The sequence below is a fragment of the Bufo bufo genome, chromosome 3, assembly GCF_905171765.1.
Source record: "Bufo bufo chromosome 3, aBufBuf1.1, whole genome shotgun sequence".
NCBI lineage: Eukaryota > Metazoa > Chordata > Amphibia > Anura > Bufonidae > Bufo > Bufo bufo.
In genome coordinates this window covers 409235394-409251052 of record NC_053391.1, presented here as the reverse complement: position 1 = coordinate 409251052, position 15659 = coordinate 409235394, and the positions used below count along the sequence as shown (strand labels likewise).

At 41.1% G+C, this 15659-nt stretch overlaps 1 protein-coding gene across 2 annotated transcripts in view; it reads left to right on the top strand.

Moving 5' to 3' along the window:
- RABEP1 (rabaptin, RAB GTPase binding effector protein 1) overlaps nucleotides 1-15659 on the top strand; it is a 123563-nt gene that overhangs the window by 96185 nt on the left and 11719 nt on the right. Inside the window, exons 10-17 of one of the 2 annotated variants that reach the window (XM_040424868.1) lie at nucleotides 959-1063; nucleotides 1784-1900; nucleotides 9212-9310; nucleotides 9457-9597; nucleotides 12190-12379; nucleotides 12916-12927; nucleotides 14655-14710; nucleotides 15305-15403. In XM_040424868.1, coding sequence (XP_040280802.1) covers nucleotides 959-1063; nucleotides 1784-1900; nucleotides 9212-9310; nucleotides 9457-9597; nucleotides 12190-12379; nucleotides 12916-12927; nucleotides 14655-14710; nucleotides 15305-15403 — 819 coding nt within the window. The remainder of the gene's footprint in view (nucleotides 1-958; nucleotides 1064-1783; nucleotides 1901-9211; nucleotides 9311-9456; nucleotides 9598-12189; nucleotides 12380-12915; nucleotides 12928-14654; nucleotides 14711-15304; nucleotides 15404-15659) is intronic. The other variant, XM_040424869.1, reaches the window with a different exon arrangement.

Sequence of the window (15659 nt, the reverse complement as noted above, 5' to 3'; positions counted from 1 at the left end):
GTGTGGCAGGGCAAGAGAAGCTGGGCAGTCTGGGGGAACAGATTCAGGCTGGTGTACCACGTAACTGCAGCCACACAGCTGAGGTGCAGCCTAAGGCCTCATGCACACGACCGTTCCGTTTTTGCGGTCCGCAAAAAACGGAAGCCGCCTGTGTGCCTTCGGCAATTTGCAGAACGGAATGGGCGGCCCATTGTAGAAATGCCTATTCTTGTCCGCAAATCGGACAAGAATAGGACATGCTATATTTTTTTTGCGGGGCCACGGAACGGTGCAACAGATGCGGACAGCACACGGAGTGCTGTCTGCATCTTTTGCAGCCCCATTGAAGTGAATGGGTCCGCACCTGAGCCGCAAAAAAATGCGGCTCAGATGCGGACCACAACAACGGTCGTGTGCATGAGGCCTAAAGCTGTAGACCACAGACAGGACCATTAACGGACAGCAACAAATTAGCTTTTATTCAGTTAGCAGGTACGAACCTTGAGGTTCTGGCCACATCACGGCCACTGCATGGTACACCACCCTCATTTCTTTATTTGGAATATACTGCTTTTATGAGTCAGGTGGTCGCAGTGTATACATGCTGATCAGTGGAATCATTGAGAAAGTTTGGTCTTCCAGGCTCATGAGACCAGAGTGAGACCTTATTCACACAAAAGTACATACCAGTTTGCATGGCAATCTACAGACTGTGCAGCATGTCAATATTGCGTATGTCCGGAAAGTATGGAGGTCCCTGTAATGAGATGTACACATTTTGATATATTTTGCTGGGCTAACCACAAGCTGTAATATGGATGTCCGATTCGGGTCTAGCGATGCCTGTTTAGTCCTGATGTTTATTTGTTTCAGGAGTGGTGAGATGAAACCCTTGGCATTTTATATTTGTAGGTGATAATACAGTACGAAAACATTTTGCCAGTTTCACATGTCAACAGTCTTATGCAATGTGTTTCAGGTGCAGACGGCAGGTAACCAGCTGGGAAGACGCTGTGATATGTGTTCTAATTATGAAAAGCAGCTGCAAGGGATCCAGACGCAAGAGGCAGAGACTAGGGATCAAGTGAGTTCATGGGCACTCACAAACAAGATTCCAGTTTTTAAGATATAAAAAATGATCTGTTTATAAATTATGGGAGAGATGTATCAAGACTGGCGTTTTTTTGTCTTTTTGTCGCTCTTAATTTCCCCTGCATATGTAGATTTGCCACATCCTTCCGCTTGCTGTGAGACCAACTTAAATCTACAGCAACCTCCTAGCTAAAGAAAAGTTGTGTGACTAAAGATAAATGTGCCGGGCCTGCTGTCCTGCCCTCACCACTTCAGAACAGTGGCATGAAGGGGGGAAAAGTCACAAATTTTGTAGGAAAAATAGCATGTGACAAAATTTGTGACTTATAAACAACACTAAAGTAGCATAAATAGCAAATGTGTCCCTATATCCTTTTTTTTTTTCCGGATAACCATGAGTAGTAAAATTACACCAGACAGATGCATCTGAAATACGTCTGGGAATTAGTGAATGTTAAGTGCAATACATAATCCCCAAACTGCTAGAGCAGTCCAGTAGTGACTGACTGTCCGGCCAATCATTTAAGTTTGTTGACTGTAGCTCCCAAAATTGTGTTGTGTTGGATGCACGTTTAGATATCTTTTAATATCCTTTAGATATATTTAAATTGCTTACTTTTAGCATAATGTACATTGTTCCACTTTCACAGTCGCCAAATGCATTATGGAAGCCAACAAATCCGTTTTAACACATGTCTGTGCTTTTTGTCAGGTTAAAAAACTCCAATTGATGCTGAGACAAGCCAATGACCAGTATGAGAAAACCTTAAAGGAAAAGCAAGAACTTGAGGACTACATGAAACAAAACACAGATGAGACAACGAATCAGGTAAGAGAAGGAGATGTAGCAGAAGTGAAATATAAAACACCATAAAAGGGTATTCTGTTATTAAAAATTAAAAACGTAGAACTGTGATGAGTGTGCTATTTAACCTTTTGCCTAATGCCACATGACTTTATACTTCATGGCGGTAGGCTCTTATCTGTAACCCGACATATAAATGCACCGGGTTACATCGCGATCTGCCGATGCCCTGTGGCACTGAAGATTGCTGTGACCGCGGTGTCATTGGACAGCTCCGGTCACAGTGAGGAGTCCTGAGACCAGCAGAAACAGTCTCGCTTCCTGGCATCCTTGTAGCACCCTGCTACAAGGATCCATCGCAGTGTTCAATGTAAAAGCCGGCGGGGACCGCTCTTCTTAATGTAAGCACGTCCCCTACTGACTGTAAAATAACTGAGCTTCCAGGCTGTGAATTAACCCCTTCCTGTCCTGACTGTGTAAGTGGGGGTTAATTCACTTTTAAAATAAATAAAAAGTTAAAAGAAAATTAATTAAAAAATTAATAAAAAGTGAAATAAAGATAATACAAAAATTCCAAAGTTATAGCCATAGTTACTAGTATTACCAATAATATAGCAGACTACATACACACACTTAGGCCTCATACACATGGCCGTATTGCGGCCCGCAATACACGGGCACTGGCTGTGTGCACCCCGCATCATGGATGCGGACCCATTCACTTGAATGGGTACGCAATCTGGGAGGTGCGGTGCAGAACGGCGGCACGAATAGGAAGCTTACAGAAGCGCTTCCATGGGTTTTCTGTCCGTGCAGACAGTCTGATGTGGATTGCGGACCCCATTCAAGTGAATGGGTCCACGATCCGCATGCGGCACCCCTACGGTCGGTGCCTGAGCCCTTACACACATTCTACCCTTTTTTGTTCGTAAAAAAAAATACATGAAGTATATTAGTTTAAGCAATAGTATAGTGAAATATTTGTGTGTGAAATATACAAGCATACACACCATTTTTCAATTTTTGCTTTCTTAATTTTTTTTTTTAAATCTAGGTATTCTTTTCAGCTATATTCAGTATAGAGGGGGAGGTTCTGAGTAAAATATACAAACGCACACAGATTTTTTTTCATTTATAAAACAAAATGTGAAGGAAAAAAACTGCCAAACACTTAAAATGTCTAAATCCAAGATGAATACCTTAGGGCAGTGTTTCCCAACCAGTGTGCCTCCAGCTGTTGCAAAACTACAACTCCCAGCATGCCTGCACAGCCAAAGGCTCTCCAGGCATGCTGGGAGTTGTAGTTTTGCAACAGATGGAGGCACACTGGTTGGGAAACACTGCCTTAGGGGACAACATAAGTCACTTTGAAGGGTCTTGTAATGTTTTAGCACTGTGCCATAGAGCCATCCGGTGCCATAGCGCTTTAGCCTTTTGAAATCTTGTGGTGGGCCCAGCCAGTAGAAGCAGCCAGTAGATAAATTATACAAATAGCGTCCATTTTCAGAGTACAAACGTACGGTAATGGTTTTGTCTGGAAACCTTTTGTAATAGTTCGAAAAATAAATTGATAAGAAAGGAAAAATATAAATTTTTTTCATAATTTTCATACTTTTTCCTTAAATATTTGAAAAAAAATATGATATCTGTCATCTAATGGCACAAAAGAAAGGTCTAAGGCTACTTTCACATCTCTGTTTTCCTTTCCGGTTTTAAGATCTGACAAAGCTCTCACAACCGGAGGAAAACACATTTCAGTTTTGTCCCCATTCATTGTCAATGGTGGAAAAACTGAACAAACAGAAAAGAGTGCACCAGAATGCATTCTTTTTCTGCTGCAAGCAGCGTTTTTGTGTACGGCATGGGAAACTGAACGTTCCAGATCCGGCGACCATTGATTTACAATGGTTTTAGTGCCGGATGGAAACCGCAGATGTGAAAGTAGCCTAGGATGTCCCATGAAAAATCATATCAAATACATGTAGGCTGGCTCAGAAATAATCTGTTATTTGCAGTTAGAGTGGCCCATTGCTACAAGTGAAAAATTGGCCTGGTAAGGAAGGGGGGTAAACACTTCGGTAATGAAGTGGTTAACCATTAAAAAGCAATACTCTCCTCACAGATCCCCCTCTGCTCCCATACCAATTCTTCCCGATCACCTAATGACCTTCTGACACAGGGGCATGTAACCTGCTACAGTAAGTGATTGGCTGCAGCAGTCACATGACCCTTTTTTTTAGAACATCATTGCTGGACCAGGAAGCAGGGGGTGGCGGGGCACCCATGAGATAAGAACAGCTTTTTTATGTTTAACCACTTAAGGACCACCGGTTTATACCCCCCTAAAGACCAGGCCCTTTTTTACAAATCGGCACTCCACAACTTTAGCGGTTTATTGCTCGGTCATGCAACTTACCACCCAAATGAATTTTACCTCCTTTTCTTCTCACTAATAGAGCTTTCATTTGGTGGTATTTCATTGCTGCTGACATTTTTACTTTTTTTGTTAATAATCGAAATTTAACGATTTATTTGCAAAAAAATGAAATTTTTCACTTTCAGTTGCAAAATTTTGCAAAAAAAACAACATCCATATATAAATTTTTCTCTAAATTTATTGTTCTACATGTCTTTGATTAAAAAAAAATGTTTGGGTAAAAAAAAAAATGGTTTGGGTAAAAGTTATAGCGTTTACAAACTATGGTACAAAAATGTGAATTTCCACTTTTTGAAACAGCTCTGACTTTCTGAGCACCTGTCATGTTTCCTGAGGTTCTACAATGCCCAGACAGTACAAACACCCCACAAATGACCCCATTTCGGAAAGTAGACAGCCTAAGGCATTCGCTGATGGGCATAGTGAGTTCATAGAACTTTTTATTTTTTGTCACAAGTTAGTGGAAAATGATGATGATTTTTTTTTTGATATTTTTTTTTTTCTTACAAAGTCTCATATTCCACTAACTTGTGACAAAAAATAAAAACTTCTATGAACTCACTATGCCCATCAGCGAATACCTTGGGGTGTCTTCTTTCCAAAATGGGGTCACTTGTGGGGTAGTTATACTGCCCTGGCATTTTCCAGGGGCCCTAATGTGTGGTAAGTAGGTAAATGACCTGTGAAATCCTAAAGGTGCTCTTTGGAATGTGGGCCCCTTTGCCCACCTAGGCTGCAAAAAAGTGCCACACATGTGGTATCGCCGTACTCAGGAGAAGTTGGGGAATGTGTTTTGGGGTCTCATTTTACATATACCCATGCTGGGTGAGAGAAATATCTTGGTCAAATGCCAACTTTGTATAAAAAAATGGGAAAAGTTGTCTTTTGCCAAGATATTTCTCTCACCCAGCATGGGTATATGTAAAATGACACCCCAAAACACATTCCCCAACTTCTCCTGAGTACGGAGATACCACATGTGTGACACTTTTTTGCAGCCTAGGTGGGCAAAGGGGCCCATATTCCAAAGAGCACCTTTCGGATTTCACTGGTCATTTTTTACACATTTTGATTTCAAACTTCTTACCACACATTTGGGCCCCTAGAATGCCAGGGCAGTATAACTAGCCCACAAGTGACCCCATTTTGGAAAGAAGACACCCCCAGGTATTTCGTGATGGGCATAGTGAGTTCATGGAAGTTTTTATTTTTTGTCACAAGTTAGTGGAATATGAGACTTTGTAAGGGAAAGAAAAAAAAAAAAAATCATCATTTTCCGCTAACTTGTGACAAAAAATATAAAATTCTAGGAACTCGCCATGCCCCTCACGGAATACCTTGGGGTGTCTTCTTTCCAAAATGGGGTCACTTGTGGGGTAGTTATACTGCCCTGGCATTTTCCAGGGGCCCTAATGTGTGGTAAGTAGGTAAATGACCTGTGAAATCCTAAAGGTGCTCTTTGGAATGTGGGCCCCTTTGCCCACCTAGGCTGCAAAAAAGTGTCACACATGTGGTATCGCCGTATTCAGGAGAAGTTGGGCAATGTGTTTTGGGGTGTCTTTTTACATATACTCATGCTGGGTGAGAGAAATATCTCGGCAAAAGACAACTTTTCCCATTTTTTTATACAAAGTTGGCATTTGACCAAGATATTTATCTCACCCAGCATGGGTATATGTAAAATGACACGCCAAAACACATTGCCCAACTTCTCCTGAGTACGGTGATACCAGATGTGTGACACTTTTTTGCAGCCTAGATGCTCAAAGGGGCCCACATTCCTTTTATGAGGGCATTTTTAGACATTTGGATCCCAGACTTCTTCTCACGCTTTAGGTCCCCTAAAATGCCAGGGCAGTATAAATACCCCACATGTGACCCCATTTTGGAAAGAAGACACCCCAAGGTATTCAATGAGGGGCATGGCGAGTTCATAGAAATGTTGTTTTTTTTGGGCACAAGTTAGCGGAAATTGATTTTATTTATTTTTTTCTCACAAACTCTCCCTTTCCGCTAACTTGGGACAAAAATTTCAATCTTTCATGGACTCAATATACCCTCACGGAATACCTGGGGGTGTCTTCTTTCCGAAATTGGGTCACATGTGGGGTATTTATACTGCCCTGGCATTCTAGGGGCCCTAAAGCGTGAGAATAAAAATTTTACGCATTTGGATTCCGTGAGGGGTATGGTGAGTTCATGTGAGATTTAATTTTTTGACACAAGTTAGTGGAATATGAGACTTTGTAAGAAAAAATAATAATTTCCGCTAACTTGGGCCAAAAAAATGTCTGAATGGAGCCTTACAGAGGGGTGATCAATGACAGGGGGGGTGATCAATGACAGGGGGGTGATCAGGGAGTCTATATGGGGTGATCACCCCCCTGTCATTGATCACCCCCCTATAAGGCTCCATTCAGATGTCCGTATGTGTTTTGCGGATCCGATCCGTGGATCCGTAAAAATCATACGGACATCTGAATGCAGCCTGACAGGGGGGGTGATCAATGACAGGGGGGTGATCAGGGAGTCTATATGGGGTGATCACCCCCCCTGGAAGGCTCCAGGGAGACGCCTGTATGTGTTTTGCAGATCTGATCCATCTATCAGTGGATCCGTAAAAATCATGCGAACGTCTGAATGGAGCTTTACAGGGGGGTGATCAATGACAGGGGGGTAATCAATGACAGGGGGGTGATCAGGGAGTCTTTATGGGGTGATCACCACAGTCATTGATCATGCCCCTGTAAGGCTCCATTCAGACGTCCGTATGCGTTTTGCGGATCTGATCCATCTATCAGTGGATCCGTAAAAATCATGCGGACATCTGAATGGAGCTTTACAGGGGGTGATCAATGACAGGGGGGTAATCAATGACAGGGGGGTGATCAGAGAGTCTATATGGGGTGATCAGGGGTGATGAAGGGTGAATAAGGGGTTAATAAGTGACGGGGGGGGGGGGGTGCAGTGTAGTGGTGCTTGGTGCAACATATTACTGAGCTACCTGTGTCCTCTGGTGGTCGATCCAAACAAAGGGGACCACCAGAGGACCAGGTAGCAGGTATATTAGACGCTGTTATCAAAACAGCGTCTAATATACCTGTTAGGGGTTAAAAAAATCACATCTCCAGCCTGCCAGCGAACGATCGCCGCTGGCAGGCTGGAGATCCACTCGCTTACCTTCCGTTCCTGTGAGCGCGCGCGCCTGTGTGCGCGCGTTCACAGGAAATCCCGGCTCACGCGAGATGACGCCAATCGGCGTTAGCGTAGCCTGGGGGAGCCGTCGCAATGACGCCTTTCGGCGTTACAGTTGCGGGAAGTGGTTAAAGGGCTTCTGTCACCCCACTAAACTCATTTTTTTTTTTTTCGTGTACTTATAATCCCTATCCTGCGATATATCTATACATTATGTTATTAATCATTTTCGTTCAGTAGATATGTCAAAAAACATACTTTTATAATATGCTAATTACCTGTCTACCAGCAAGTAGGGCGTCTACTTGCTGGTAGCAGCCGCAAAAAACCGCCCCCTCCTCCTGTTGATTGACAGGGCCAGCCGCGATCTCCTCCTCAGACTGGCCATGTCAGCATTTCAAAAATCGCGCGCCTGTGTTGATTCGGCGCAGGCGCTCTGAGATAAGGAGGCTCGCCTCCTCAGCACTCCCTCAGTGCGCCTGCGCCGATGACATCTTCTCTTTCGGTGACGCCATCGGCGCAGGCGCACTGAGTGAGTGATATTATAAAAGTACGTTTTTTGACATATCTACTGAACGAAAATGATTAATAACATAATGTATAGAATATCGCAGGATAGGGATTATAAGTACACAAAAAAAATGAGTTTAGTGGGGTGACAGAAGCCCTTTAAGGTGTTCACCGGGAATGATTTGAAATGGCCATCGGCATACATTTCTATGAGGCTATGATTGCTAAAGTTTCATTCATACAGCCATAGCTGATTTGGTATTTTACCCTGGCTGGGAAGCTGAAGGCCCCCGGCCACCCCAGTATTGGGGATGTAAACAAACAAGCGGTCATCCTTTACGTCCATAGGATGCAAGATAGTGACGGTCACTGGACATGTTCATGTGACTCCTTCCCGGGGCAGTTGCTGGCTTCATTCCCTACAGTGCAGGGTGCAGGGGATGAACATGCCCTGGACACCTCCAGTTACAAAACAATTTTTATAGTGGTGTGTTGTTGTTTTTTTTGTTGTTTTTTGTTCTGTGGCCTTTTTTTCTTCAGTTTTGCATTTTTTCCTGGCATCCAATTGTCCTATCTCCTATCCGTCAGTGTAGATTTTAGTCTGTGAGCAGAAATTCCTATATAGCCATTAGAGATAAGCAAAGCCACTTTGGATGCTACATCTGAAGTTGCTTCGCTAAAAAATTTGTTATAATACTGTACGGAGATTCCTCTCTGTACAGCAATTGAATGTATGGACTCCAGTGAGCCGAAGTAAGTTATTCACGAAGTCGCGCAAAACTTTGTTGAATAACTTTGGTAATTAATTATTACAGTGAAAAACTTTGGAACCGAAGTTTGGTTCCAAGTTTTGAAGTGTTTTTTCACTGTAATAACCAATTACCGATGTTATTCAACAAAGTCTCACACAACTTCGTGAATAACTTATTTCGGCTCATCGGAGCCCATACATTCTAATACTGTATGGAGACTAATTTCCGTACAGTATTATAACAATTTTTTGGGCGAACCGGCTTCGAATGTAGTATGAGAAGAGCGCTTCGCTCGTCTCTAGGCATTTTACCTTTCTTACCCACAACATGGTGTAATAGTCATCACATTGTTCACTGGTGTGTAGAAGTTTGGAGTTTCAGGCAAGATCATGTCATATTTGCTTCCAGTTCAGTCTAACTCTGTTGCTTTGCTTTCTTTAGATATCAACCCTTACACAGAGAGCTCAGGATTCAGAAACCATGCTCACAGACTTGCAGCAAGCTTTCTCTCTGGCAAAGAGAAGTGTTCAAGAGCAAATGGTAATACCACAGAATAAGGTGGACATTGATAAAGTGCAACATTACAGTAAAAGAAACTTACAATATGGTATCCATTACTCTGAATCACTGAAAGTGGCACGGTGAATCCAATAAATTGTAAAGACTTACATTTCTCTTGTTTCCAGGCTGTTCTTATGCAGTCACGGGAGCAGGTCTCTGAAGAGTTGACTAGGTTACAGAAGGACAATGACAGTCTTCAAGGAATGCATGGTCTGCACGTGTCACTCCAACAAGCAGAAAACTTCATCCTTCCCGATACCATTGAGGTATTTTAAATTTGAGCAAGTGCAGTCTCTTGAAGGTCTTTGATAGAATTGGCATAAGAGGCCATCATTATTGACCTCTCTTGCTGGAGGATATGTCCACAGTTTATGATATTTATGTATATAAAAGGTCAAGTGCTTTAATACACTATGCATTGAGTGTCTGTAGCTTAGCTTTTCTAATACAATGAGACATTTAAGCCTGATTTATAAAGACCAACGTGTGCTTCGCTAGTGTTGATGGGCCCTACACTGCGGGAGGAAGCATTTCATCTATGACAAGGACTGCTCCTCCTCTTTAAAAAAAGAAAGAAAAAAAAGCCTGGTCCGGTAGACTGTGTGCCAGACTAAAATTTATTCCAGCTCGAAGTTTTGCAACTTTGTAACACCAAAACCACGGTATAGGGCAGTGATGGTGAACCTTTTAGAGACAGTGTAAAAACTCAACCCAAAACTCACTTATTTATCGCGAAGTGCCAACATGGCCATTTACTCTGAATACTAATATAACATATCTTCAATGTACTTTATCATGTATCTATAATAGCCTGCCTACATTCAGTGAGCTGTCTGTGCCATTCTAGCATGCCCTGCGCTGATGAACGGCAGAAAAAGTCTAAGGCATAGTGTTACACCTTGGACTTCTTCCAGGCTGCGGGTGCCCACAGAGAGGGCACTGAGTGCTGCCACTGGCACCCGTGCCATAGGTTCGCCATCACTGGTATAGGGAGATGGTAAATCTCCCCCTTAGTTTTTTTTCTTAATCACATTTCTATATAGTGGATCAGACCCCCACCAATCACATACTGATGACCTATCCTTTGAATGGGTCTTAAGTATAAAATTTCCAGAAAACCCCTCTAATATGGGATAAGTAATGTATATTATTAATGTAGATTAACTATGTATGTAACATGTCCAAGGGTGGTCAAAGATGGACATACAATTTAAGAAAAGGAAATACTTACTATGTATATAATGGTGGAAATATACACTGATGAGTGAAGGGGTAACAATGCTTCTGACTTTCAGGCTCCATATCTCATCATCCACTACAGCTTTGAATGTGAGACTACCATCATTTTATAGACAATCTTCTTCTCCTACATAAATTGGACTTGCAACTATTCAGCATATAATTAGTTATGCAGATTCTTGTCAGGTAACTTTGCTCCTGTGATGGAACAATCTTTTTCTTCTTGTATACTACAAATTCCAACCAGTTCTCACATTCCCTAATAGCTCAGTGTGTTATTAGGTTGATTCCCAAATGAAAGGTCACTTGTTCGAATCCAGGAGCAGCCAGGGAGAAGATTTCCCAAGAAAAGAGACTGCATCATCCAGCTCATCGATAGCGGTATCTTGGTAAATAAAATTGCCAAACTGCATCATGTGAGCGCCATGACAGCTGGAAGAATATGAAATGAAGTCCGTCCATCCATTCTGAAGCCAAGAAGTGGACTTCCAGGCAAATATTGGAGTCAACAAGTCGGCTCGTCACAAGGTCTATCAGTTCTGGCACGACAAACACGGCAGTGGAGGCTCATATGCTTTATAATAGTGAGATCACAGATGTCCATGCAAGCACCGTGCGAAGCACATTACACAAGTCTAGAATTGTGGCCATAAAAAAGGTGAAGTAGCCTCGACTTCAATATCATCATAAGAAGCATTGGCTTGAGCTCGCAAAAAAGTACAAACAATGGACAGTAGAAGATTGGAAACTGGTGATTTGGAGCAATGAGACGGAAGTCAATAGACTGGGCTCTGGAAGAAACAAGGGAAAAGGGGGCTAACCGATTGAAAAATTGAAGGAACTGTTAAGTTTGGTGGAGGAAGCCTGATGATATGAGGTTGATTCATAGCCAAAGGCGTTGGATACTTGACCTGGATTGATGGTGTTCTCAGTGCTGAGCTATATATGAATATCCTACAAGACAAGCTATTTCATATAGTCGAGTACTATGGGTATGACAAAGGACAATATAGTGTTCCAGCAGGACAACAACCCAAAGAATACGTCGAGATTGGCAAAGAATTGGTTCAATGATGATGATGTAGAGTTGTTGGATTTGGCCCTAAACCTCAACCTAATGGAACGCTTGTGGGTGGAGCTGAATAAAAAACTGTATTCATATCCAAGTGAGTCGACCAGTATGCACCATTCGGAACGTGTAGAAGAGACCCGTGAACAGATTTTGGTTGAGACATGCTTGAATCTGAACAAGAGCATGCCCAGAAGGAGTCAGGCAGTGTTGAAAAACAAAGGTAGATTTACAAAATTCTGGCAAATTAATAAAAATTAAAATATTGAATTTTAGGAGCAAAACCGTAACAATCTAGTTACATGACAAGAATCTGCATACCTATTCATATGCTAAATAACTAAGTCCAATTTATGTATGAGATAGCCAAGAAGATTGTTTATAAAATGATGGTAGTCTCAAGTTCAAAGCTGTAGTGGATGGGGAAATATGGAGCCTGAAAGTCAAAAGTTCAAAACATTGTTACCCTTTTGCTCGTCAGTGTACTTTTAGTAATTTATTTGTACTATAATATTTGACACAATAAAAAGCTCTGATTTTCTGTTTTTAGGAATTGCATGAATTAGTTTTAAAATACCGTGAAGATATTATTAGTGTCCGTACAGCATCAGACCACCTTGAAGAAAAGCTGAAAGCAGAGATTCTCTTCTTAAAAGAGCAAATTCAGGCCGAACAGTGTCAGAAGGAAAACATAGAAGAAACACTTCAAATTGAAATAGAGAATTGTAAAGAGGAAATAGGTAACCGATTCAATGTGCTTATCCAGAACTAGATGTGCTGGTAAAATAAGGTTGTAGAAATAAAAATTTAAGGCATTTGCTCACTATTTTGCATTGCTTTTATGTTGCACATTTTGAAAAAAAAAAAGATGAAGATAGTTAAAGGGGTAATAAATAGGGCTGCAAGATGCTTGTGCAGATATAAATTTTAATACCACAATGAAATCCATAGGGAATCAATAGCAGAAAAGAGCATGTGGACCTTCGGCATGGATTTTTTTTCTACATTTTCCTTCTACAACTGAATAGAAAAGTTCCAATGTCGCAACATAATTACTGTTATAACTCCTGATATACTAGCATGGGGTCATTTCTAAGTTTGGGATGGAAATCCGCTTTGAAGCATATGCTCCTATTTAGAGCAATTTTTATTACTCCAGCTTTTTTTTTTTTTTTTTTTTTTAAAAGCTATTTTTATTTCTGTTATTTTCCTTTATTCTGGTTGATCCTTCATGTTCTTCTCTTTCCTTCTTTACCTATCACTGATCATGTTAAAGACATCTTAGAAGGTATGAGATACGTGTTTTTTAATTCCCTGTTTATGTAAGAAAATAACTAGGCTCAAATTTTCTGTTGACAGTCCGAGAGACAAAGGAATCTGTCACTCTATGTATCCCAATGTCTTCATTCCCCTTGTCTACATATTTAGTCCTTTAGTTTTTTCTGGCTACATCTTACACACACATAGACATGGTGTTTTCAGTCGATTATTCCATAAATGAAAAAGTAGTTATGGCGGTATGTTCATTCCTGATGACTTTTTCTTCAGACCCCCAGCATGGCCAGGCACTCGGTAGTAATCATACTTACCTGATCCCTGCCATAATGCATTTGGAAAGTCTTCAGACCCTTTCACTTTTCTCCCATTTTGTTATGTTTTGGCTTTGTGCTAAAACAAAAAAAAATGTGTTTTCTCCCATGTCTCTACACTCAGTTTTCAGTAGAAAGTGAAAACTGAATTTTAGAAATGTTTGCAAATTTAATAGAAAAGAAAAACGAAAATGTCACATGGACATAAGTATTCAGACCCTTTGCTATGACACTAAGGCTGGGTTCACACCTGAGCGTATTCTGTATGCGCTTTTTACAGGCGTTTTTATCGGGCGTTTATGTACGCGCGTTTTTAAAGGAGGAAACAAGCAAACGCCCATTTAGGCGCGTTCCCGCTGAATACGCCCCAAAGAAGCTCCTGTGCTTCTTGGGGCGTAGGGCGTTTTACAGCGCGTTCGCACACGCTGTAAAACGCTCAGGTGAGAACCATGCCCATAGGGAATCATTGGTTTTTGCTTGTTGAGCGTTTTACAGCGCGTAGGAACGCGCTGTAAAACGCTTAGGTGTGAACTCAGCCTTAGCCTCCCATTTCTCTTTGTTATCTTTGAGATATTTCTACACCTTGCTTGGGGTCCACCTTTGGTAAATTCAGTTGATTGGGCATGATTTTCCATGTCTGATCCCCATTTTTGTGGATTGCACACAGACTTCTATGGGTCTGCAAAAAAAAAAATAATCAGACCGCACACGGGCTGCAACTTATGGAACCTGTCTACTTGTCTTTTTTGCTTACACGAATAGCCAGTGGGTCCCACAAGAATTTCAGGATCCACAGGGATACGATTTGTGGCCCACATATGGTCCTAAGACTGAAAACCAAGGATCTGAAGACTTCAGATTGCACTGTAATTTGGGTGGTTCTAATGCTTTTGGTTTTTCTTGCTATTCTATTGTAAAGTTATCTAAGAGGCTTCCTTCACACTTTTGTAGCCTTTTTGTTAAAATAAATAAATGATGCATATTTTTGGGGTAGCAGTTTTTTTCATACAATTTTTAACTTTCATTACGTCTTACATAGAATCCTACAGGAATCACCAAAAAAAAAGAGCCACACCTAGAATATGCTTTGTTTTGAAAAAACAACAAAACACCATGGACCCAAAAAACTAAATAAAAACTCCATGAGAAAAAGCGCATTGTTTGTAGTGTATATAATGATTTACTAAAGGCTTTCAGCAAACATCTGGATGTAACATTTTTGGAAAAATACTGAGATGCTGTGAAAAACACCCGGAAAGACACTGCAAAAAAAAAAAAAAAAAAGTTGGATGAAAGCTATATGTTATCATTAGGAGTTTGTGCCATCGTTTTGTATCGTGTGTTTTCATATGTTGTCTTTGTTGGAATATTTTCACTCCTTTTTTTCTGTTTTGCTCTTTTTTTTTTTTTTTTTCTCTTTTAACAGCATCGATATCAAGTTTAAAAATTGAGTTGGACAGGATAAAAGTGGAAAAAGAGGAGGTATGAATGTAAATATATATTCTTATTGGAATGTTTGTTTTATATATATATATATATATATATATATATATACACACACATTGTTAAAGCACAGTTGACTGATGTGAGCTACATCAGAATACTATTTATTACCTAGTGTCAAGACAACACTTCATAGAATGCAGATCACCAGAGCTGATCTAGACTATGGTCCACATTTACCAAGATGATTGCACCTAGACCTTGTCATACAATGCACCAAAGTTTGGTGGCATTTGGTGTATCCAGTTATGGAGCAGTCCGCTCCTCCTAGCTCACCAGGGAGCAAGGCTTAGCAGGAAAGGGATTTGGCCCGGAAGTTGAGGTATAAAATTTTGACACAAAGTATAAAGGTAGACAAAAGTGACTAGCAAGCAACCAGATTTTTTATCCAGCCTCAGCCACAGAGATCAGTTTGTAGCATCTTTAGACAGCTTGTGTAAGTTGCGCCATCTATAAGATTAGTAAATGTGTCCTAATAAGTCTACAAATTCTGTTGGCTACAAAGATGAAACCATCTAGAAGTGTGAATGCAGCTCTGGTTTATAATGGTGTAACATTCTGTTTGTCATACAGCTGGAATCCCGCTTGCAGCATAAAACAAAAGAACTTCAGGATGTTCAAGAACTGAAAATCTCTTTAGAAGAGCAGCTTAGTAAAGAGACATCAAGCAAGGTAAATGTTAAGCGACACGAAGCTCCCTGATCCGTCACCTGCGTCTCTTACTTCCCAAAAAACTGTCAGGTGGGGGGACCCGCAGAGCTAGAGAGGGCCATTGACTGACCATCAAAAAAGGGTAAGGCAATCCGGAGGTAAAGCCGGGTTAACCCCTGCAAAATGAGGTGGAAGTAGGGAGTAGGAAAGGTCCAGAACTTTAAGTGAATCATAAAAGTCTGGAAATAAGGGATCCATAACTAAACACTAAACAATA